This window comes from Lactuca virosa, chromosome 5 (assembly GCF_052849685.1).
Source record: "Lactuca virosa cultivar CGN04683 chromosome 5, Lactuca_virosa_CGN04683_v6, whole genome shotgun sequence".
In the NCBI taxonomy this organism is placed as follows: domain Eukaryota; kingdom Viridiplantae; phylum Streptophyta; class Magnoliopsida; order Asterales; family Asteraceae; genus Lactuca; species Lactuca virosa.
The window spans coordinates 106,038,577-106,065,557 of NC_136430.1; the positions used below are offsets into that span (position 1 = coordinate 106,038,577).

At 31.6% G+C, this 26,981-nt stretch overlaps 1 protein-coding gene and 2 long non-coding RNA genes across 3 annotated transcripts; all 3 read left to right on the forward strand.

Moving 5' to 3' along the window:
* Nucleotides 1-8,221: 8,221 nt before the first annotated feature.
* Nucleotides 8,222-9,379, forward strand: LOC145116267 (F-box protein At2g02240-like). Its single transcript, XM_079052623.1, has 4 exons — nt 8,222-8,266; nt 8,352-8,558; nt 8,660-8,769; nt 8,855-9,379. The coding sequence occupies exons 2-4, from the start codon at nt 8,376-8,378 to the stop codon at nt 9,267-9,269; spliced, it is 708 nt and encodes a 235-aa protein (XP_078908749.1). The 5' UTR covers nt 8,222-8,266; nt 8,352-8,375; the 3' UTR covers nt 9,270-9,379.
* Nucleotides 9,380-17,616: 8,237 nt separating this feature from the next.
* LOC145112067 (uncharacterized) lies at nt 17,617-17,834 on the forward strand. Its single transcript, XR_013710432.1, has 2 exons — nt 17,617-17,667; nt 17,753-17,834. It is a non-coding gene; the product is annotated as an uncharacterized LOC145112067 (long non-coding RNA).
* Nucleotides 17,835-18,059: 225 nt separating this feature from the next.
* LOC145116768 (uncharacterized) lies at nt 18,060-18,780 on the forward strand. Its single transcript, XR_013712292.1, has 2 exons — nt 18,060-18,170; nt 18,256-18,780. It is a non-coding gene; the product is annotated as an uncharacterized LOC145116768 (long non-coding RNA).
* Nucleotides 18,781-26,981: the final 8,201 nt, after the last annotated feature.

Consider the following 26,981-nt stretch of genomic DNA (forward strand, 5'->3'; position numbering starts at 1 on the left):
TTAAGCAGCGCATAGTTAATTGCATGTCTTTACAAGACAATATAAAATCCTTTTTTTATAAGAGGGAAAATTACAAAGTAAAATAAAATACACACAAGAGCTACATCTTTTTTATATGGCATCAAAAAGTTACAGGGGTGTAATACTATTAAAACCAGAATACATACCAGTAGAATTAATGTATATATCCTGAAGTGGACATACATGGTGATCACCAACTATTTTCATACCATGAACGAAGCCTTCATAAACGACTCCAAAAACTGGGTCGCTCATAGAACCCAGATGATGCTGACAAACGGATGAGTGATAGACATCATCCTCAGACGCTGAACTTTCAACACACTTGTATAAAATTGATTTCTTTCACAGATAAGGTCATTCATTTTCAAAAGACCCTCTCTCTATATTCAAGACATTATTAAAAAAGCAAGGTTTCTCTACTTCGGTGACCTATATGTACTCTTGGAATTTGGTAATGAAAATGGTGCAAAAGATTTTGACTGTGAAGAGAGAAGTTTGCTCCAAGCGGTTCTGTTGATTATTCCCATGGAAAAAAAGATTTCATTTATAATGTATCTGGCTTCCCATGCCTTGTCATATCCCATAATTGTTGGGCAATTTGGTAAAGTTCTCGTTCCTTTTACTCTATAGATTCTGATGACCCTAATCTTTCTTTTGGTCGTATCTTTACTCTCTTCCAGATTTTTTATCGAATCTTGATTAATTTTGGTCGTATCTTTACTCTCTTGCATATTTTTTGTCGAATCTTGATTAATATAGGGCTTGATGGGGCTACGATTTAAGGTTCGTCTCAAAGAAGAGCAAAAGAAAATTTCAATTTACGGCGGAATCGGAAAATTAAATCGCTTTGGAGTCGATTTTAGACCCTATTGGTGAAACATCAATGCCAATCATGATTCTTTTGACTCAGACGAGCTTTTTCATGATGAAGCTATTCGAAAACATGGTTGTATCGATTCCTGAAACCACATTCCCGTTAATCCTCTCGGCGGTGCCTCTGCCGCTGATGCGCCTCCTCTCCGGCCCTCCCAACATCTCTTGGACTTCATCATCGGCCTCTAGTGATCCAATCTGTCGTATTCCTCCTCCACGAGTTTTGGGCTCTTTGAATACTGAATTTTGGAGTGGCAGCCCGTGAGCCCACTAAGAGTGCAGAAAAGATGTGGGCGGGGCTAGGCGTGTGCAAAAAAACCGGTTCATGAACCGAACCGGCCTCCGATCCGAAAACCGGTTTAGCCTTGAACCGGTTCAGCCATGAACCGAACTGCCAGTTTGAGCTGGATCTCCATTCCAACCGTTGGGACCGGTTTACGTCGACCCGGTTTTGAACCGGTTTTTCGAGAAGGGGTAATCTGCCCTTTTTTTGTCTTATTCTACCGGCTATATAGCCATTTTATGGCTGTTGCAATCTCGTTTTTGGGTCCCTTTTGGCAATATTCACCAATATTTGATAGTATAAATAGCTAATAGATATATTGGGTTAACCAAACCTCAAAAAACCTGTCTTAGATAAAAAAAACGCTCTTAATTCAAGCAATTGATTCGACTTCCGTTGGTGTTGGAGATTCATCAAACAATCTTACAGTTGTTAGCATCAAAGAAACAAATAGAAATCCGGTTATTTGGTGCAATTTTGATTTATGTGTAATGTCGAGCGGTCCAAGAAAAGCGCGATGCAAGAAATGTGATGCTTTTTTCAATGAAGATGAGAATTCGACATTGAAAACTCATATGACCAAGAAATGCCCCGTGGTGAAATTTGGGCTGGTACATAATCAAACAACAATGGCGAATGATACAACATTGTGGAGTTACGATTTGGCTAAAGTTCGGGATAGGATGACGAAGTTCGTGATTCAATAATGCTTGTCTTTTGACCACTTCGACAAGAAACGATTGACTTCACTCACCCAAGATACTCTCCAACCATGATATTGACATGTGAGTCGTACTTCTATTAGACGTAATTGTATTGAAATGTGGAAACTTGCAAAAAATGAAATGATTTTAGGATTTCAATCTTTAGAAACCGGTGTGAATTTAACTTGTGATGTTTGGACGGCTCCTCACGGTTCACCGAATGCGTACCTTTGTGTTACCGCTCATTGGATTAATCCAAATAATTGGGTAATGATGAAGCGTACGATTACGTTTGAATTGTTTAGTATCCGCACACCGATAGAAATTTATTTAAAATTTTAGATTGTGTGATCAAAACTTATAAACTTGAAAGAAAGGTTTTATTAATATCTTTTGATAATGCATCAAACAACACCGTACTGGTTCGACAACTAAAACTAAAATATAAACCAATTGCGATGGTGTTTTTTTCATAGTCGATGTGTTGCACATATCATTAATTTGCAAGATGGACTAACTAGCATTGAAGAAATGCCTCCCATTATTACTTGTTGTGCCGCTTTGAATCCGACTCTAAATATTGGGGGGGGGGGGGGTTGAGACTTTAATTGAAAATATTTGTTACGATTTGGGTTTATTGGATAATGACATGGATTATGCATCAAATGAAGTTTCAAAATTTAACAAAGTTTTTCAAAATTTGTTTGAAGTTTATTTAACAAAATATGGTTCAACAAACATTCATGACATGATGGAAAAATACGGAGGCATCCGGATCCACCTCTCACCAAAATAACGAAACAATTCAGCTCTATAATACTTTGAGGAATGAAAATTCCAAACGAGCTCGGTCTAACACCCCTAGTAGCGAGCTCGGAAGGTATAGTGGTTCCGATTTCTTGTCACAAATGAGTGTTCAAGAGTTTGAAAATTTTGATATTTTGGCTAGGTGGAAAGGAAAGGAAACCCAATTTCTGATTCTAGCCGCTATGGCCCGTGATTTACTAATTGAAAATATTTGTTACGATTTGGGTTTATTGGATAATGACATAGATTATGCATCAAACAAAGTTTCAAAATTTAACAAAGTTTTTTAAAATTTGTTTGAAGTTTATTTAACAAAATATGGTTCAACAAACATTCATGACATGATGCAAAATACGGAGGCATCCGAATCCACCTCTCACCAAAATAACGAAACAATTCAGCTCTATAATACTTTGAGGAATGAAAATTCCAAACGAGCTCGGTCTAACACCCCTAGTAGCGAGCTCGGAAGGTATATTGGTTCCGATTTCTTGTCACAAATGAGTGTTCAAGAGTTTGAAAATTTTGATATTTTGGCTTGGTGGAAAGGAAAGGAAACCCAATTTCCGATTCTAGCCGCTATGGCCCGTGATCTACTAAGCTCCCAAGCTTCTACGGTAGTTTCAGAATCGGCTTTTTCTGTTAGTGGCAGGGTTATATCACCAAGAAGAACAAAAAAATATGTTGATTCAAGTTGAACAATTTTGTGCATACATTATGTTTTTGTACATATACACAAACATCAAATTTAAAACCAAAAAAAACATCAAAAAGTATGTATATTATTAAACAAGAAACAAAATAAAAAAAAAGTGACATTTATATATATATATATATATATATATATATATATATATATATATATATATATATATATTATAATACAATAACCCGTGAGAACCACAGTTATAAAATTAATTAAATTTTCATATTAAAAAATCAGAATTATTAATCAATTATTTTAAATAAATTATTACTTAAAAGATATTTTTTTAGTTATATAAAATTATAATCGTTGATTTAAATAAATACGTGAAGTTATATCACCTTATTAATTTTATTTTATTTTTCAATGTAACGTTATTAATTTAATATAATTAGAGTGAAGAAATTTAAAATTTAAAATTTAAAATACAGAATTAATTTTTATTTTAATATAGTTAGAGTGGGAAATTTAAAAATTATAATTTGAAATGGATAATCAATTATTAATTTAATGTAATTAGAGTGAAAATTTGAAAAGAATAATTAATAGGTTGACAAGTGGCATGATAGATGATATATAACATTAATGAGAAGTTCTAATTGTATGACACTTGTCAATAGGAGATTAAACCTATTCTTTTATTAGAATAGGGATATATCTTCAATGTCTTAAATGCAACATGTTAAGCCTTATGTACAACAAAATAAAGCATCTCTTAAATAAATGTCTTAAAGACAAATTTTAATGCCTGATGTACAACACTCTACTACATGAAGTTAAAAGCAACACGGTTGGAGGATACATTCACTCGGATCGCCAAATTGGAAAATGCATTCACTCGTATTACCAAATCAGTTTTCTTTTTTGTTTATGGGTTGTTGATCAAGTATTCTAATCCAAGAGTGCATATACTTCACCCTGATAACACATACAAAGAGTCAAAGACACTCTCACACTCGAATCTTCATTTCAAAAATTGAATCTAAGAATATGCTTCTTGATTCCCCACAAACCCTAAAATACATTGTCGTAGAGGCAACAAATCCTGCCACCATATGACTACCACCATACCTGTCGGCGCTCTCCATAAACCCCAGCATTCCCATCCTCGGGTTTCTCTCGAAAAACCCTAGCCTCACCAAGCAGATCAAGGTCAAAATCAAGCCCTTTTTTTGTTTGCATAAAGAGCTGGATTAGAGTTATTTATTGTTCACTCCCTTTTTATTGCATTATTTTAAAAGGTATTTTGGTTTTTGATACTCATTTGTTTTATGGATTTATTTTCTGGAGAATGGATTTTGAAAGAAGGTTAAAGAGCCCATGTTCAACTCTGATTCTATCATGACAAAACTAAAGAATAAAGATGGTTCGTATATTTTTTTTTCCAAAAATAAAGATCTAAATCTGACCAAATCAAAGAAATAATTTAATCCCTTTTTAAGTAATCCCAAAGATTCAGATCGAGATTTGATTTTAGGAGAATGCTAATGTACTGTGTGGTCAAGCCTCTGTATTTGTATTTCATTTCTTTTTCCCACGATGAAGGTTTGAGTTTTTAGGTTGAAGGTTAGTGTTTTGAAATTTGTTATGTATTAGCATTACGTTTATTTTAGCCAATATGGACATTTGAGTTTAAGGTGAAGTTGGATGCGTTGGAACTTGTCATTGCTTTTAATAGCTGTCTTAGGATTTCAAGGGTCAAGTCCATATCTTGGGGACGATATTAATTAATATGGTTGCAGGAAGATGTTTTATTTGAATACTGATTCTCTTTTAGCTTTATGATCTTAATAATGAACTTCTCATCTTCAATCTTAGCTTGGTTTCTAATGAATATAAAGTGCGTAAAGCTGTTGGCATATGCGTTTTTATCACTCTCACACAAAAATTGGTTACGGTTAAATGTTTGATATATGAGTTTAGTTTTTGATTTTAATTTTCAGATCTAGAAAGGTAAAGAAGAAGACAGAGCTTCTATTTTTTTGATGTTTACTTTTTGTAATCGACAAATTGCTTATTTAGTTTGTTTATGAGCTTTTAGTTATAGACATACTATAGATGTATTCATCATTCCGACTTAAATAGTTTGTATAAGCTACTTTTGTTTATGCGTTTAAAGATGTGTAAATGTTATTATTTTGTTGTTTTTGAAGATAATAGAGATTAGTATGAAGTCTTTGTTCTTTTGGTGTTTTTAATAGATTGTTATATTTTGATATTTTGGATATAAGTTGTAAATTACCAACCTTTTGTATAAAACTTTAAAGTGTACCGTCTTTATTTTTTATTGTATTTTAAAAACTATCTATCACATTTTGTTTTTATTTATAATATTTTTATAGTATGTTATGTTTTTATTTATAATATATTTATTACATGAAGTGAATTGACTGAATTTCATTTATAACATAATGACCGTGTCTTTTTATTTTTCTTTTGCCAAATATTTTTTTAAAGATTTATAAATGTGACAACCGAAGAAAATCAAAAGTATTAAAAAAATCCCATTAACTTTATATGATTGTTTTTATTAAAAACCTCTAATAATGAGAAAATATGTTGTAAGAAAATTTAATATAAGATACCACATTGAAAAAAATGCTAATTGCAAACTTAGCACCCATCCAAAAAAGAAAAAAAAGAAAAAAACCAAAACAGCCTTAGAAAATGAATTAATCGTCATTCAAATCTATTTACCAAAAAAATCAATTCAAAACAACTTAACAAAGGTTTTTATTGACAAGAGTTTAACCAAAATTATAACATATTTATTTTTTATTCTAAATTTGAAAAATAATTTTCTTTTTACCAGGTAATAGCCTATTTAAAGAAAAATAATCGTCAACAAATATTCTTAGAAATAAAATATTCAACATGAATAATTTTCGATGCACACCATATTGAAGGGCTACACACCAACCAAGAAACTGAAATTAACCATCCGACACAAAACAATTCGGCAAAAGGTCGAAAAGAATTGTCCGCCACATGGAAATAATCCGCTAAAAAAAACTAAGTGGCGCTGCTACATCTCGCGGGTACCTTACTAGTATATATATATGTATATATATATATATATATATATATATATATATATATATATATATATATATATATATATATATATATAGAGAGAGAGAGAGAGAGAGAGAAAGAGATAGTTAGGTTCAAATGTTTCTAGCAACTATTGTGTGCTTGTAAAAACCAATGAGAATTGAGGAAATAATTAAATTATCATAAATAATAGAAGGGTATAATAGTAATCTACACTATAATTAATTATGGTAAAATAAAACAAAATCAATTAATATCCCATTAATTTAGGTTATCAGTTTTACAAATCTATACACCACCATCGATCCCCTCTCTTTCTTTAAATCGTATAGAACCACCATCATATTGGCTTCGACGTCCAGAACCACCATTATCGCAATCACCATTTAACCATTCGGTGCGTACTCGATCCAAATCGCAACAGCAAAATCAATTTGTTTAAATCACAGCATAAACATTCAAAATCAAAGTGAAATAAGCAAAGCAATTGGTTTCTTAAAAACCCAGTTCGTTAAATCGATTTCCAATGCTTGAAGCTTACTTTCATCATCGTTGAAGGTATGTATTTTGAGTATTTTCTTTCCATATTTATTTTTCTCATAAATTTATTACGAAATCATATTTGTTAATGTTGATTTCGGCAAAGAAATTTCTATTTTTTGCACACATAGTTTCAGATTTAGAAGGCCTCTATTTTTGTCCGCCAACTGTTTGTTAAAATGCTTGAATCAAATATTTCGTCAATTCAAGTATTTATACGCATTTGAAAATTAGCCAATGTAGTTTTGTTAATATGATCTGTTGTTAGTCTAATAAGGTCTTTATTTTCTCTATTTTGACTTTGCTTATGATTAGTTATTCCATAAACATGATGATTTAGTTTGATTTCTTTGAATTAATTTCATACTTTTTAAGAATATTCAGAACCATTCTGGGAGAATATTTACGGTATCATTCTTGCAGATTAAAGCTAGGACAATTGGATAATGCACAAAAGGTGTTTGATAGAATGCATAAGAGATGTTTCAAGCCAAATTCTTGGTAATTGACTAATTCCATAGTTAAAACATAGTTTCTAGTAATCTTAGACATGGATTCTGTTATATTCTATGTATTATGTCAAAATGTATTCTATTTTTATGTCATATTCTATGTATTATGCCATATTCTGCGAGAATGTATTCTGTAATATAACATGTATTCTATCAGAATTATTAGTAACATATATTTTATGTAATATTTATTCTCATAAAATGAACAGGCCTTAGTTTTCATATAAGAAACTCAGTATAGAATAAAATGTGTGATAAATCATTTAAATTGACTCTTCCCACTCAATTGTATTTCGTTTCATAGTTGTTTAGGAAATCGAATGGATGAATGTTTGAGTGTTTAGGAAATCGAATGGATGAATGTTTGAGTGTGTACACAAAATAGTTGATTATTTGACGTTAAAAAGTAAATTGAGTGGTTGCATCTGATTTTATAGTTTTATTCTGATCAAATTTACATACAAAGGTTCAATTCTATCAGAATGGTTGTATTATATACTTAAGAAAAATTTCACTTCTTTATTGTTTACCATATTCTATCAGAATGGTTGTATTATATACTTAAGAAAAATTTCACTTCTTTATTGTTTACCATATTCTATCAGAATTTATAGTTTTATTCTTTTATAATGTACATAATTTAGAATGCTCATGGTGAATGTATAGAATGTTACTAGAAAGCTTTTCAAAGTATCATTGTGGCATAGGGGGGATATTTGTTGAAGGCATAGAGTTTAAGGTCATCCCAAGCGTAAATCAAATAGTTAGTGTACCTCTCTTCTTTTTTGTATTTATTTTGGGGAAATTTGTATAAAAATGTCATTTCGTGGTCATCTAATTGTCTATAGGTGGACTTAGAACAAAATAAAAAGATGAAGGATGGAACAAACATGGGAGGAGTCTTGAAAACAAAGTTGGAGATGGACTCAGTGGAACAAATGATAGCCGATAATAAAGAAATTATTAAAAGGTCTGGAAACAATGTCCAAATTGCCTCAAGTGTAGAGCTCTGCTTACTTCTTTTCAAGGGAATTCTCATTGACAATGGTGAAACGGTCTGATGTTTTTCTTTTTCATAAAACAAATTCAACTTGATAAATTAATTACATATTCTTGTGGTATCATAATGATAAACTTGTAACTCTTTTATGAACAGTTATTCTCCCTAAGCAAAGTCAACGGGAAGAGATGTCATATGCTACCTGCAAAAGCAATTATATACAACTCTTCAAATATAAAGTTGTGCAACCCTCCAACTGAATCCAGGTTTACTTTATTACACCTTTCATCTCAGGTTTACTTTAGCAGATTTCATGGAATCACTGATATTTATAAGACTTAATTAATGTAGGTGCAGATTTGAAGAGGTTGTTGAGATTCTATCTCACCAGGATTTTCGTATCAAATGTGACATTGAGACCAAAATGCTCTCATCAGATACAACCTATGCTTGTTTCCTTGTGTTCAAACTTTCAAAAAAATGTCATGGGCTCCAGTGCCCAGTGAAGGCTCGTGATTTAGTACCCCATAGAAAGGAAAGAACCAAAATCATTTCTTTCAGGTACCCAAGCACAGTGAATTTGGACAGAATCAAATGGATTCCAGAACAGAGAGAAGATGAATGGATGGAGGTTATAGTGTGGGAAACTAACGTTGATAACATGCATAATGATGAGTATGTACCTATGGATTTAAAACTGACATGTTTCGAAGGAAATATGTCAGGTCTTATTGTATATGGCATTGACTTCCGTCCTACAGTATAAGTGTATATTACGTAACATTTATATATGTTCTTCTAAGTGTATAGTAACTGTTGTTATTTTGTAATTTTATATTAACTTATGCTCAATAGAAGATATTTCCCCAATACTAATTAAGCAGCGCATAGTTAATTGCATGTCTTTACAAGACAAGATAAAATCCTTTTTTTATAAGAGGGAAAATTACAAAGTAAAATAAAATACACACAAGAGCTACATCTTTTTTATATGGCATCAAAAAGTTACAGGGGTGTAATACTATTAAAACCAGAATACATACCAGTAGAATTAATGTATATATCCTGAAGTGGACATACATGGTGATCACCAACTATTTTCATACCATGAACGAAGCCTTCATAAACGACTCCAAAAACTGGGTCGCTCATAGAACCCAGATGATGCTGACAAACGGATGAGTGATAGACATCATCCTCAGACGCTGAACTTTCAACACACTTGTATAAAATTGATTTCTTTCACAGATAAGGTCATTCATTTTCAAAAGACCCTCTCTCTATATTCAAGACATTATTAAAAAAGCAAGGTTTCTCTACTTCGGTGACCTATATGTACTCTTGGAATTTGGTAATGAAAATGGTGCAAAAGATTTTGACTGTGAAGAGAGAAGTTTGCTCCAAGCGGTTCTGTTGATTATTCCCATGGAAAAAAAGATTTCATTTATAATGTATCTGGCTTCCCATGCCTTGTCATATCCCATAATTGTTGGGCAATTTGGTAAAGTTCTCGTTCCTTTTACTCTATAGATTCTGATGACCCTAATCTTTCTTTTGGTCGTATCTTTACTCTCTTCCAGATTTTTTATCGAATCTTGATTAATTTTGGTCGTATCTTTACTCTCTTGCAGATTTTTTGTCGAATCTTGATTAATATAGGGCTTGATGGGGCTACGATTTAAGGTTCGTCTCAAAGAAGAGCAAAAGAAAATTTCAATTTACGGCGGAATCGGAAAATTAAATCGCTTTGGAGTCGATTTTAGACCCTATTGGTGAAACATCAATGCCAATCATGATTCTTTTGACTCAGACGAGCTTTTTCATGATGAAGCTATTCGAAAACATGGTTGTATCGATTCCTGAAACCACATTCCGGTTAATCCTCTCGGCGGTGCCTCTGCCGCTGATGCGCCTCCTCTCCGGCCCTCCATTATCTCTTGGACTTCATCATCGGCCTCCAGTGATCCAATCTGTCGTATTCCTCCTCCACGAGTTTTGGGCTCTTTGAATACTGCATTTTGGAGTGGCAGCCCGTGAGCCCACTAAGAGTGCAGAAAAGATGTGGGCGGGGCTAGGCGTGTGCAAAAAAACCGGTTCATGAACCGAACCGGCCTCCGATCCGAAAACCGGTTTAGCCTTGAACCGGTTCAGCCATGAACCGAACTGCCAGTTTGAGCTGGATCTCCATTCCAACCGTTGGGACCGGTTTACGTCGACCCGGTTTTGGACCGGTTTTGAACCGGTTTTTCGAGAAGGGGTAATCTGCCCTTTTTTTGTCTTATTCTACCGGCTATATAGCCGTTTTATGGCTGTTGCAATCTCGTTTTTGGGTCCCTTTTGGCAATATTCACCAATATTTGATAGTATAAATAGCTAATAGATATATTGGGTTAACCAAACCTCAAAAAACCTGTCTTAGATAAAAAAAACGCTCTTAATTCAAGCAATTGATTCGACTTCCGTTGGTGTTGGAGATTCATCAAACAATCTTACAGTTGTTAGCATCAAAGAAACAAATAGAAATCCGGTTATTTGGTGCAATTTTGATTTATGTGTAATGTCGAGCGGTCCAAGAAAAGCGTGATGCAAGAAATGTGATGCTTTTTTCAATGAAGATGAGAATTTGACATTGAAAACTCATATGACCAAGAGATGCCCCGTGGTGAAATTTGGGCTGGTACATAATCAAACAACAATGGCGAAGGATACAACATTGTGGAGTTACGATTTGGCTAAAGTTCGGGATAGGATGACGAAGTTCGTGATTCAATAATGCTTGTCTTTTGACCACTTCGACAAGAAACGATTGACTTCACTCACCCAAGATACTCTCCAACCATGATATTGACATGTGAGTCGTACTTCTATTAGACATAATTGTATTGAAATGTGGAAACTTGGAAAAAATGAAATGATTTTAGGATTTCAATCTTTAGAAACCGGTGTGAATTTAACTTGTGATGTTTGGACGGCTCCTCACGGTTCACCGAATGCGTACCTTTGTGTTACCGCTCATTGGATTAATCCAAATAATTGGGTAATGATGAAGCGTACGATTACGTTTGAATTGTTTAGTATCCGCACACCGATAGAAATTTATTTAAAATTTTAGATTGTGTGATCAAAACTTATAAACTTGAAAGAAAGGTTTTATTAATATCTTTTGATAATGCATCAAACAACACCGTACTGGTTCGACAACTAAAACTAAAATATAAACCAATTGCGATGGTGTTTTTTTCATAGTCGATGTGTTGCACATATCATTAATTTGCAAGATGGACTAACTAGCATTGAAGAAATGCCTCCCTCTATTACTTGTTGTGCCGCTTTGAATCCGACTCTAAATATTGGGGGGGGGGGGGGGGGTTGAGACTTTAATTGAAAATATTTGTTACGATTTGGGTTTATTGGATAATGACATGGATTATGCATCAAATGAAGTTTCAAAATTTAACAAAGTTTTTCAAAATTTGTTTGAAGTTTATTTAACAAAATATGGTTCAACAAACATTCATGACATGATGCAAAATACGGAGGCATCCGGATCCACCTCTCACCAAAATAACGAAACAATTCAGCTCTATAATACTTTGAGGAATGAAAATTCCAAACGAGCTCGGTCTAACACCCCTAGTAGCGAGCTCGGAAGGTACAGTGGTATCGATTTCTTGTCACAAATGAGTGTTCAAGAGTTTGAAAATTTTGATATTTTGGCTAGGTGGAAAGGAAAGGAAACCCAATTTCTGATTCTAGCCGCTATGGCCCGTGATCTACTAATTGAAAATATTTGTTACGATTTGGGTTTATTGGATAATGACATAGATTATGCATCAAACGAAGTTTCAAAATTTAACAAAGTTTTTCAAAATTTGTTTGAAGTTTATTTAACAAAATATGGTTCAACAAACATTCATGACATGATGCAAAATACGGAGGCATCCGAATCCACCTCTCACCAAAATAACGAAACAATTCAGCTCTATAATACTTTGAGGAATGAAAATTCCAAACGAGCTCGGTCTAACACCCCTAGTAGCGAGCTCGGAAGGTACATTGGTTCCGATTTCTTGTCACAAATGAGTGTTCAAGAGTTTGAAAATTTTGATATTTTGGCTTGGTGGAAAGGAAAGGAAACCCAATTTCCGATTCTAGCCGCTATGGCCCGTGATCTACTAAGCTCCCAAGCTTCTACGGTAGTTTCAGAATCGGCTTTTTCTGTTAGTGGCAGGGTTATATCACCAAGAAGAACAAAAAAATATGTTGATTCAAGTTGAACAATTTTGTGCATACATTATGTTTTTGTACATATACACAAACATCAAATTTAAAACCAAAAAAAACATCAAAAAGTATGTATATTATTAAACAAGAAACAAAATAAAAAAAAGTGACATTTATATATATATATATATATATATATATATATATATATATATATATATATATATATATATATATATATTATAATACAATAACCCGTGAGAACCACAGTTATAAAATTAATTAAATTTTCATATTAAAAAATCAGAATTATTAATCAATTATTTTAAATAAATTATTACTTAAAAGATATTTTTTTAGTTATATAAAATTATAATCGTTGATTTAAATAAATACGTGAAGTTATATCACCTTATTAATTTTATTTTATTTTTCAGTGTAACGTTATTAATTTAATATAATTAGAGTGAAGAAATTTAAAATTTAAAATTTAAAATAAAGAATCAATTTTTATTTTAATATAGTTAGAGTGGGAAATTTAAAAATTATAATTTGAAATGGATAATCAATTATTAATTTAATGTAATTAGAGTGAAAATTTGAAAAGAATAATTAATAGGTTGACAAGTGGCATGATAGATGATATATAACATTAATGAGAAGTTCTAATTGTATGACACTTGTCAATAGGAGATTAAACCTATTCTTTTATTAGAATAGGGATATATCTTCAATGTCTTAAATGCAACATGTTAAGCCTTATGTACAACAAAATAAAGCATCTCTTAAATAAATGTCTTAAAGACAAATTTTAATGCCTGATGTACAACACTCTACTACATGAAGTTAAAAGCAACACGGTTGGAGGATACATTCACTCGGATCGCCAAATTGGAAAATGCATTCACTCGTATTACCAAATCAGTTTTCTTTTTTGTTTATGGGTTGTTGATCAAGTATTCTAATCCAACAGTGCATATACTTCACCCTGATAACACATACAAAGAGTCAAAGACACTCTCACACTCGAATCTTCATTTCAAAAATTGAATCTAAGAATATGCTTCTTGATTCCCCACAAACCCTAAAATACATTGTCGTAGAGGCAACAAATCCTGCCACCATATGACTACCACCATACCTGTCGGCGCTCTCCATAAACCCCAGCATTCCCATCCTCGGGTTTCTCTCGAAAAACCCTAGCCTCACCAAGCAGATCAAGGTCAAAATCAAGCCCTTTTTTTGTTTGCATAAAGAGCTGGATTATAGTTATTTATTGTTCACTCCCTTTTTATTGCATTATTTTAAAAGGTATTTTGGTTTTTGATACTCATTTGTTTTATGGATTTATTTTCTGGAGAATGGATTTTGAAAGAAGGTTAAAGAGCCCATGTTCAACTCTGATTCTATCATGACAAAACTAAAGAATAAAGATGGTTCGTATATTTTTTTTTTCCAAAAATAAAGATCTAAATCTGACCAAATCAAAGAAATAATTTAATCCCTTTTTAAGTAATCCCAAAGATTCAGATCGAGATTTGATTTGAGGAGAATGCTAATGTACTGTGTGGTCAAGCCTCTGTATTTGTATTTCATTTCTTTTTCCCACGATGAAGGTTTGAGTTTTTAGGTTGAAGGTTAGTGTTTTGAAATTTGTTATGTATTAGCATTACGTTTATTTTAGCCAATATGGACATTTGAGTTTAAGGTGAAGTTGGATGCGTTGGAACTTGTCATTGCTTTTAATAGCTGTCTTAGGATTTCAAGGGTCAAGTCCATATCTTGGGGACGATATTAATTAATATGGTTGCAGGAAGATGTTTTATTTGAATACTGATTCTCTTTTAGCTTTATGATCTTAATAATGAACTTCTCATCTTCAATCTTAGCTTGGTTTCTAATGAATATAAAGTGCGTAAAGCTGTTGGCATATGCGTTTTTATCACTCTCACACAAAAATTGGTTACGGTTAAATGTTTGATATATGAGTTTAGTTTTTGATTTTAATTTTCAGATCTAGAAAGGTAAAGAAAAGGTAAAGAAGAAGACAGAGCTTCTATTTTTTTGATGTTTATTTTTTGTAATCGACAAATTGCTTATTTAGTTTGTTTATGAGCTTTTAGTTATAGACATACTATAGATGTATTCATCATTCCGACTTAAATAGTTTGTATAAGCTACTTTTGTTTATGCGTTTAAAGATGTGTAAATGTTATTATTTTGTTGTTTTTGAAGATAATAGAGATTAGTATGAAGTCTTTGTTCTTTTGGTGTTTTTAATAGATTGTTATATTTTGATATTTTGGATATAAGTTGTAAATTACCAACCTTTTGTATAAAACTTTAAAGTGTACCGTCTTTATTTTTTATTGTATTTTAAAAACTATCTATCACATTTTGTTTTTATTTATAATATTTTTATAGTATGTTATGTTTTTATTTATAATATATTTATTACATGAAGTGAATTGACTGAATTTCATTTATAACATAATGACCGTGTCTTTTTATTTTTCTTTTGCCAAATATTTTTTTAAAGATTTATAAATGTGACAACCGAAGAAAATCAAAAGTATTAAAAAAATCCCATTAACTTTATATGATTGTTTTTATTAAAAACCTCTAATAATGAGAAAATATGTTGTAAGAAAATTTAATATAAGATACCACATTGAAAAAAATGCTAATTGCAAACTTAGCACCCATCCAAAAAAGAAAAAAAAGAAAAAAACCAAAACAGCCTTAGAAAATGAATTAATCGTCATTCAAATCTATTTCCCAAAAAATCAATTCAAAACAACTTAACAAAGGTTTTTATTGTCAAGAGTTTAACCAAAATTATAACATATTTATTTTTTATTCTAAATTTGAAAAATAATTTTCTTTTTACCAGGTAATAGCCTATTTAAAGAAAAATAATCGTCAACAAATATTCTTAAAAATAAAATATTCAACATGAATAATTTTCGATGCACACCATATTGAAGGGCTACACACCAACCAAGAAACTGAAATTAACCATCCGACACAAAACAATTCGGCAAAAGGTCGAAAAGAATTGTCCGCCACATGGAAATAATCCGCCGAAAAAAACTAAGTGGCGCTGCTGCATCCCGCGGGTACCTTACTAGTATATATATATATATGTATATATATATATATATATATATATATATATATATATATATATATATATATATAGAGAGAGAGAGAGAGAGAGAGAGAGAGATAGTTAGGTTCAAATGTTTCTAGCAACTATTGTGTGCTTGTAAGAACCAATGAGAATTGAGGAAATAATTAAATTATCATAAATAATAGAAGGGTATAATAGTAATCTACACTATAATTAATTATGGTAAAATAAAACAAAATCAATTAATATCCCATTAATTTAGGTTATCAGTTTTACAAATCTATACACCACCATCGATCCCCTCTCTTTCTTTAAATCGTATAGAACCACCATCATATTGGCTTCGACGTCCAGAACCACCATTATCGCAATCACCATTTAACCATTCGGTGCGTACTCGATCCAAATCGCAACAGCAAAATCAATTTGTTTAAATCACAGCATAAACATTCAAAATCAAAGTGAAATAAGCAAAGCAATTGGTTTCTTAAAAACCCAGTTCGTTAAATCGATTTCCAATGCTTGAAGCTTACTTTCATCATCGTTGAAGGTATGTATTTTGAGTATTTTCTTTCCATATTTATTTTTCTCATAAATTTATTACGAAATCATATTTGTTAATGTTGATTTCGGCAAAGAAATTTCTATTTTTTGCACACATAGTTTCAGATTTAGAAGGCCTCTATTTTTGTCCGCCAACTGTTTGTTAAAATGCTTGAATCAAATATTTCGTCAATTCAAGTATTTATACGCATTTGAAAATTAGCCAATGTAGTTTTGTTAATATGATCTGTTGTTAGTCTAATAAGGTCTTTATTTTCTCTATTTTGACTTTGCTTATGATTAGTTATTCCATAAACATGATGATTTAGTTTGATTTCTTTGAATTAATTTCATACTTTTTAAGAATATTCAGAACCATTCTGGGAGAATATTTACGGTATCATTCTTGCAGATTAAAGCTAGGACAATTGGATAATGCACAAAAGGTGTTTGATAGAATGCATAAGAGATGTTTCAAGCCAAATTCTTGGTAATTGACTAATTCCATAGTTAAAACATAGTTTCTAGTAATCTTAGACATGGATTCTGTTATATTCTATGTATTATGTCAAAATGTATTCTATTTTTATGTCATATTCTATGTATTATGCCATATTCTGCGAGAATGTATTCTGTAATATAACATGTATTCTATCAGAATTATTAGTAACATATATTTTATGTAATATTTATTCTCATAAAATGAACAGACCTTAGTTTTCATATAAGAAACTCAGTATAGAATAAAATGTGTGATAAATCATTTAAATTGACTCTTCCCACTCAATTGTATTTCGTTTCATAGTTGTTTAGGAAATCGAATGGATGAATGTTTGAGTGTTTAGGAAATCGAATGGATGAATGTTTGAGTGTGTACACAAAATAGTTGATTATTTGACGTTAAAAAGTAAATTGAGTGGTTGCATCTGATTTTATAGTTTTATTCTGATCAAATTTACATACAAAGGTTCAATTCTATCAGAATGGTTGTATTATATACTTAAGAAAAATTTCACTTCTTTATTGTTTACCATATTCTATCAGAATGGTTGTATTATATACTTAAGAAAAATTTCACTTCTTTATTGTTTACCATATTCTATCCGAATTTATAGTTTTATTCTTTTATAATGTACATAATTTAGAATGCTCATGGTGAATGTATAGAATGTTACTAGAAAGCTTTTCAAAGTATCATTGTGGCATAGGGGGGATATTTGTTGAAGGCATAGAGTTTAAGGTCATCCCAAGCGTAAATCAAATAGTTAGTGTACCTCTCTTCTTTTTTGTATTTATTTTGGGGAAATTTGTATAAAAATGTCATTTCGTGGTCATCTAATTGTCTATAGGTGGACTTAGAACAAAATAAAAAGATGAAGGATGGAACAAACATGGGAGGAGTCTTGAAAACAAAGTTGGAGATGGACTCAGTGGAACAAATGATAGCCGATAATAAAGAAATTATTAAAAGGTCTGGAAACAATGTCCAAATTGCCTCAAGTGTAGAGCTCTGCTTACTTCTTTTCAAGGGAATTCTCATTGACAATGCTGAAACGGTCTGATGTTTTTCTTTTTCATAAAACAAATTCAACTTGATAAATTAATTACATATTCTTGTGGTATCATAATGATAAACTTGTAACTCTTTTATGAACAGTTATTCTCCCTAAGCAAAGTCAACGGGAAGAGATGTCATATGCTACCTGCAAAAGCAATTATATACAACTCTTCAAATATAAAGTTGTGCAACCCTCCAACTGAATCCAGGTTTACTTTATTACACCTTTCATCTCAGGTTTACTTTAGCAGATTTCATGGAATCACTGATATTTATAAGACTTAATTAATGTAGGTGCAGATTTGAAGAGGTTGTTGAGATTCTATCTCACCAGGATTTTCGTATCAAATGTGACATTGAGACCAAAATGCTCTCATCAGATACAACCTATGCTTGTTTCCTTGTCTTCAAACTTTCAAAAAAATGTCATGGGCTCCAGTGCCCAGTGAAGGCTCGTGATTTAGTACCCCATAGAAAGGAAAGAACCAAAATCATTTCTTTCAGGTACCCAAGCACAGTGAATTTGGACAGAATCAAATGGATTCCAGAACAGAGAGAAGATGAATGGATGGAGGTTATAGTGTGGGAAACTAACGTTGATAACATGCATAATGATGAGTATGTACCTATGGATTTAAAACTGACATGTTTCGAAGGAAATATGTCAGGTCTTATTGTATATGGCATTGACTTCCGTCCTACAGTATAAGTGTATATTACGTAACATTTATATATGTTCTTCTAAGTGTATAGTAACTGTTGTTATTTTGTAATTTTATATTAACTTATGCTCAATAGAAGATATTTCCCCAATACTAATTAAGCAGCGCATAGTTAATTGCATGTCTTTACAAGACAAGATAAAATCCTTTTTTTATAAGAGGGAAAATTACAAAGTAAAATAAAATACACACAAGAGCTACATCTTTTTTATATGGCATCAAAAAGTTACAGGGGTGTAATACTATTAAAACCAGAATACATACCAGTAGAATTAATGTATATATCCTGAAGTGGACATACATGGTGATCACCAACTATTTTCATACCATGAACGAAGCCTTCATAAACGACTCCAAAAACTGGGTCGCTCATAGAACCCAGATGATGCTGACAAACGGATGAGTGATAGACATCATCCTCAGACGCTGAACTTTCAACACACTTGTATAAAATTGATTTCTTTCACAGATAAGGTCATTCATTTTCAAAAGACCCTCTCTCTATATTCAAGACATTATTAAAAAAGCAAGGTTTCTCTACTTCGGTGACCTATATGTACTCTTGGAATTTGGTAATGAAAATGGTGCAAAAGATTTTGACTGTGAAGAGAGAAGTTTGCTCCAAGCGGTTCTGTTGATTATTCCCATGGAAAAAAAGATTTCATTTATAATGTATCTGGCTTCCCATGCCTTGTCATATCCCATAATTGTTGGGCAATTTGGTAAAGTTCTCGTTCCTTTTACTCTATAGATTCTGATGACCCTAATCTTTCTTTTGGTCGTATCTTTACTCTCTTCCAGATTTTTTATCGAATCTTGATTAATTTTGGTCGTATCTTTACTCTCTTGCAGATTTTTTGTCGAATCTTGATTAATATAGGGCTTGATGGGGCTACGATTTAAGGTTCGTCTCAAAGAAGAGCAAAAGAAAATTTCAATTTACGGCGGAATCGGAAAATTAAATCGCTTTGGAGTCGATTTTAGACCCTATTGGTGAAACATCAATGCCAATCATGATTCTTTTGACTCAGACGAGCTTTTTCATGATGAAGCTATTCGAAAACATGGTTGTATCGATTCCTGAAACCACATTCCCGTTAATCCTCTCGGCGGTGCCTCTGCCGCTGATGCGCCTCCTCTCCGGCCCTCCCAATATCTCTTGGACTTCATCATCGGCCTCCAGTGATCCAATCTGTCGTATTCCTCCTCCACGAGTTTTGGGCTCTTTGAATACTGAATTTTGGAGTGGCAGCCCGTGAGCCCACTAAGAGTGCAGAAAAGATGTGGGCGGGGCTAGGCGTGTGCAAAAAAACCGGTTCATGAACCGAACCGGCCTCCGATCCGAAAACCGGTTTAGCCTTGAACCGGTTCAGCCATGAACCGAACTGCCAGTTTGAGCTGGATCTCCATTCCAACCGTTGGGACCGGTTTACGTCGACCCGGTTTTGGACCGGTTTTGAACCGGTTTTTCGAGAAGGGGTAATCTGCCCTTTTTTTGTCTTATTCTACCGGCTATATAGCCGTTTTATGGCTGTTGCAATCTCGTTTTTGGGTCCCTTTTGGCAATATTCACCAATATTTGATAGTATAAATAGCTAATAGATATATTGGGTTAACCAAACCTCAAAAAACCAGTCTTAGATAAAAAAAACGCTATTAATTCAAGCAATTGATTCGACTTCCGTTGGTGTTGGAGATTCATCAAACAATCTTACAGTTGTTAGCATCAAAGAAACAAATAGAAATCCGGTTATTTGGTGCAATTTTGATTTATGTGTAATGTCGAGCGGTCCAAGAAAAGCGCGATGCAAGAAATGTGATGCTTTTTTCAATGAAGATGAGAATTCGACATTGAAAACTCATATGACCAAGAGATGCCCCGTGGTGAAATTTGGGCTGGTACATAATCAAACAACAATGGTGAATGATACAACATTGTGGAGTTACGATTTGGCTAAAGTTCGGGATAGGATGACGAAGTTCGTGATTCAATAATGCTTGTCTTTTGACCACTTCGACAAGAAACGATTGACTTCACTCACCCAAGATACTCTCTAACCATGATATTGACATGTGAGTCGTACTTCTATTAGACGTAATTGTATTGAAATGTGGAAACTTGCAAAAAATGAAATGATTTTAGGATTTCAATCTTTAGAAACCGGTGTGAATTTAACTTGTGATGTTTGGACGGCTCCTCACGGTTCACCGAATGCGTACCTTTGTGTTACCGCTCATTGGATTAATCCAAATAATTGGGTAATGATGAAGCGTACGATTACGTTTGAATTGTTTAGTATCCGCACACCGATAGAAATTTATTTAAAATTTTAGATTGTGTGATCAAAACTTATAAACTTGAAAGAAAGGTTTTATTAATATCTTTTGATAGTGCATCAAACAACACCGTACTGGTTCGACAACTAAAACTAAAATATAAACCAATTGCGATGGTGTTTTTTTCATAGTCGATGTGTTGCACATATCATTAATTTGCAAGATGGACTAACTAGCATTGAAGAAATGCCTCCCATTATTACTTGTTGTGCCGCTTTGAATCCGACTCTAAATATTGGGGGGGGGGGGGGTTGAGACTTTAATTGAAAATATTTGTTACGATTTGGGTTTATTAGATAATGACATGGATTATGCATCAAATGAAGTTTCAAAATTTAACAAAGTTTTTCAAAATTTGTTTGAAGTTTATTTAACAAAATATGGTTCAACAAACATTCATGACATGATGCAAAATACGGAGGCATCCGGATCCACCTCTCACCAAAATAACGAAACAATTCAGCTCTATAATACTTTGAGGAATGAAAATTCCAAACGAGCTCGGTCTAACACCCCTAGTAGCGAGCTCGGAAGGTACAGTGGTTCCGATTTCTTGTCACAAATGAGTGTTCAAGAGTTTGAAAATTTTGATATTTTGGCTAGGTGGAAAGGAAAGGAAACCCAATTTCTGATTCTAGCCGCTATGGCCCGTGATCTACTAATTGAAAATATTTGTTACGATTTGGGTTTATTGGATAATGACATAGATTATGCATCAAACGAAGTTTCAAAATTTAACAAAGTTTTTCAAAATTTGTTTGAAGTTTATTTAACAAAATATGGTTCAACAAACATTAATGACATGATGCAAAATACGGAGGCATCCGAATCCACCTCTCACCAAAATAACGAAACAATTCAGCTCTATAATACTTTAAGGAATGAAAATTCCAAACGAGCTCGGTCTAACACCCCTAGTAGCGAGCTCGGAAGGTACATTGGTTCCGATTTCTTGTCACAAATGAGTGTTCAAGAGTTTGAAAATTTTGATATTTTGGCTTGGTGGAAAGGAAAGGAAACCCAATTTCCGATTCTAGCCGCTATGGCCCGTGATCTACTAAGCTCCCAAGCTTCTACGGTAGTTTCAGAATCGGCTTTTTCTGTTAGTGGCAGGGTTATATCACCAAGAAGAACAAAAAAATATGTTGATTCAAGTTGAACAATTTTGTGCATACATTATGTTTTTGTACATATACACAAACATCAAATTTAAAACCAAAAAAAACATCAAAAAGTATGTATATTATTAAACAAGAAACAAAATAAAAAAAAATTGACATTTATATATATATATATATATATATATATATATATATATATATATATATATATATATATATATATATTATAATACAATAACCCGTGAGAACCACAGTTATAAAATTAATTAAATTTTCATATTAAAAAATCAGAATTATTAATCAATTATTTTAAATAAATTATTACTTAAAAGATATTTTTTTAGTTATATAAAATTATAATCGTTGATTTAAATAAATACGTGAAGTTATATCACCTTATTAATTTTATTTTATTTTTCAATGTAACGTTATTAATTTAATATAATTAGAGTGAAGAAATTTAAAATTTAAAATTTAAAATAAAGAATCAATTTTTATTTTAATATAGTTAGAGTGGGAAATTTAAAAATTATAATTTGAAATGGATAATCAATTATTAATTTAATGTAATTAGAGTGAAAATTTGAAAAGAATAATTAATAGGTTGACAAGTGGCATGATAGATGATATATAACATTAATGAGAAGTTCTAATTGTATGACACTTGTCAATAGGAGATTAAACCTATTCTTTTATTAGAATAGGGATATATCTTCAATGTCTTAAATGCAACATGTTAAGCCTTATGTACAACAAAATAAAGCATCTCTTAAATAAATGTCTTAAAGACAAATTTTAATGCCTGATGTACAACACTCTACTACATGAAGTTAAAAGCAACACGGTTGGAGGATACATTCACTCGGATCGCCAAATTGGAAAATGCATTCACTCGTATTACCAAATCAGTTTTCTTTTTTGTTTATGGGTTGTTGATCAAGTATTCTAATCCAACAGTGCATATACTTCACCCTGATAACACATACAAAGAGTCAAAGACACTCTCACACTCGAATCTTCATTTCAAAAATTGAATCTAAGAATATGCTTCTTGATTCCCCACAAACCCTAAAATACATTGTCGTAGAGGCAACAAATCCTGCCACCATATGACTACCACCATACCTGTCGGCGCTCTCCATAAACCCCAGCATTCCCATCCTCGGGTTTCTCTCGAAAAACCCTAGCCTCACCAAGCAGATCAAGGTCAAAATCAAGCCCTTTTTTTGTTTGCATAAAGAGCTGGATTAGAGTTATTTATTGTTCACTCCCTTTTTATTGCATTATTTTAAAAGGTATTTTGGTTTTTGATACTCATTTGTTTTATGGATTTATTTTCTCGAGAATGGATTTTGAAAGAAGGTTAAAGAGCCCATGTTCAACTCTGATTCTATCATGACAAAACTAAAGAATAAAGATGGTTCGTATATTTTTTTCTTCCAAAAATAAAGATCTAAATCTGACCAAATCAAAGAAATAATTTAATCCCTTTTTAAGTAATCCCAAAGATTCAGATCGAGATTTGATTTGAGGAGAATGCTAATGTACTGTGTGGTCAAGCCTCTGTATTTGTATTTCATTTCTTTTTCCCACGATGAAGGTTTGAGTTTTTAGGTTGAAGGTTAGTGTTTTGAAATTTGTTATGTATTAGCATTACGTTTATTTTAGCCAATATGGACATTTGAGTTTAAGGTGAAGTTGGATGCGTTGGAACTTGTCATTGCTTTTAATAGCTGTCTTAGGATTTCAAGGGTCAAGTCCATATCTTGGGGACGATATTAATTAATATGGTTGCAGGAAGATGTTTTATTTGAATACTGATTCTCTTTTAGCTTTATGATCTTAATAATGAACTTCTCATCTTCAATCTTAGCTTGGTTTCTAATGAATATAAAGTGCGTAAAGCTGTTGGCATATGCGTTTTTATCACTCTCACACAAAAATTGGTTACGGTTAAATGTTTGATATATGAGTTTAGTTTTTGATTTTAATTTTCAGATCTAGAAAGGTAAAGAAGAAGACAGAGCTTCTATTTTTTTGATGTTTATTTTTTGTAATCGACAAATTGCTTATTTAGTTTGTTTATGAGCTTTTAGTTATAGACATACTATAGATGTATTCATCATTCCGACTTAAATAGTTTGTATAAGCTACTTTTGTTTATGCGTTTAAAGATGTGTAAATGTTATTATTTTGTTGTTTTTGAAGATAATAGAGATTAGTATGAAGTCTTTGTTCTTTTGGTGTTTTTAATAGATTGTTATATTTTGATATTTTGGATATAAGTTGTAAATTACCAACCTTTTGTATAAAACTTTAAAGTGTACCGTCTTTATTTTTTATTGTATTTTAAAAACTATCTATCACATTTTGTTTTTATTTATAATATTTTTATAGTATGTTATGTTTTTATTTATAATATATATATTACATGAAGTGAATTGACTGAATTTCATTTATAACATAATGACCGTGTCTTTTTATTTTTCTTTTGCCAAATATTTTTTTAAAGATTTATAAATGTGACAACCGAAGAAAATCAAAAGTATTAAAAAAATCCCATTAACTTTATATGATTGTTTTTATTAAAAACCTCTAATAATGAGAAAATATGTTGTAAGAAAATTTAATATAAGATACCACATTGAAAAAAATGCTAATTGCAAACTTAGCACCCATCCAAAAAAGAAAAAAAAGAAAAAAACCAAAACAGCCTTAGAAAATGAATTAATCGTCATTCAAATCTATTTACCAAAAAAATCAATTCAAAACAACTTAACAAAGGTTTTTATTGACAAGAGTTTAACCAAAATTATAACATATTTATTTTTTATTCTAAATTTGAAAAATAATTTTCTTTTTACCAGGTAATAGCCTATTTAAAGAAAAATAATCGTCAACAAATATATTCTTAGAAATAAAATATTCAACATGAATAATTTTCGATGCACACCATATTGAAGGGCTACACACCAACCAAGAAACTGAAATTAACCATCCGACACAAAACAATTCGGCAAAAGGTCGAAAAGAATTGTCCGCCACATGGAAATAATCCGCTGAAAAAAACTAAGTGGCGCTGCTGCATCCCGCGGGTACCTTACTAGTATATATATATATGTATATATATATATATATATATATATATATATATATATATATATATATATATATATATATATATATATATATATATATATATATATAGAGAGAGAGAGAGAGAGAGAGAGATAGTTAGGTTCAAATGTTTCTAACAACTATTGTGTGCTTGTAAGAACCAATGAGAATTGAGGAAATAATTAAATTATCATAAATAATAGAAGGGTATAATTGTAATCTACACTATAATTAATTATGGTAAAATAAAACAAAATCAATTAATATCCCATTAATTTAGGTTATCAGTTTTACAAATCTATACACCACCATCGATCCCCTCTCTTTCTTTAAATCGTATAGAACCACCATCATATTGGCTTCGACGTCCAGAACCACCATTATCGCAATCACCATTTAACCATTCGGTGCGTACTCGATCCAAATCGCAACAGCAAAATCAATTTGTTTAAATCACAACATAAACATTCAAAATCAAAGTGAAATAAGCAAAGCAATTGGTTTCTTAAAAACCCAGTTCGTTAAATCGATTTCCAATGCTTGAAGCTTACTTTCATCATCGTTGAAGGTATGTATTTTGAGTATTTTCTTTCCATATTTATTTTTCTCATAAATTTATTACGAAATCATATTTGTTAATGTTGATTTCGGCAAAGAAATTTCTATTTTTTGCACACATAGTTTCAGATTTAGAAGGCATCTATTTTTGCCCGCCAACTGTTTGTTAAAATGCTTGAATCAAATATTTCGTCAATTCAAGTATTTATACGCATTTGAAAATTAGCCAATGTAGTTTTGTTAATATGATCTGTTGTTAGTCTAATAAGGTCTTTATTTTCTCTATTTTGACTTTGCTTATGATTAGTTATTCCATAAACATGATGAGTTAGTTTGATTTCTTTGAATTAATTTCATACTTTTTAAGAATATTCAGAACCATTCTGGGAGAATATTTACGGTATCATTCTTGCAGATTAAAGCTAGGACAATTGGATAATGCACAAAAGGTGTTTGATAGAATGCATAAGAGATGTTTCAAGCCAAATTCTTGGTAATTGACTAATTCCATAGTTAAAACATAGTTTCTAGTAATCTTAGACATGGATTCTGTTATATTCTATGTATTATGTCAAAATGTATTCTATTTTTATGTCATATTCTATGTATTATGCCATATTCTGCGAGAATGTATTCTGTAATATAACATGTATTCTGTCAGAATTATTAGTAACATATATTTTATGTAATATTTATTCTCATAAAATGAACAGGCCTTAGTTTTCATATAAGAAACTCAGTATAGAATAAAATGTGTGATAAATCATTTAAATTGACTCTTCCCACTCAATTGTATTTCGTTTCATAGTTGTTTAGGAAATCGAATGGATGAATGTTTGAGTGTTTAGGAAATCGAATGGATGAATGTTTGAGTGTGTACACAAAATAGTTGATTATTTGACATTAAAAAGTAAATTGAGTGGTTGCATCTGATTTTATAGTTTTATTCTGATCAAATTTACATACAAAGGTTCAATATCTATCACATTCTATCAGAATGGTTGTATTATATACTTAAGAAAAATTTCACTTCTTTATTGTTTACCATATTCTATCAGAATTTATAGTTTTATTCTTTTATAATGTACATAATTTAGAATGCTCATGGTGAATGTATAGAATGTTACTAGAAAGCTTTTCAAAGTATCATTGTGGCATAGGGGGG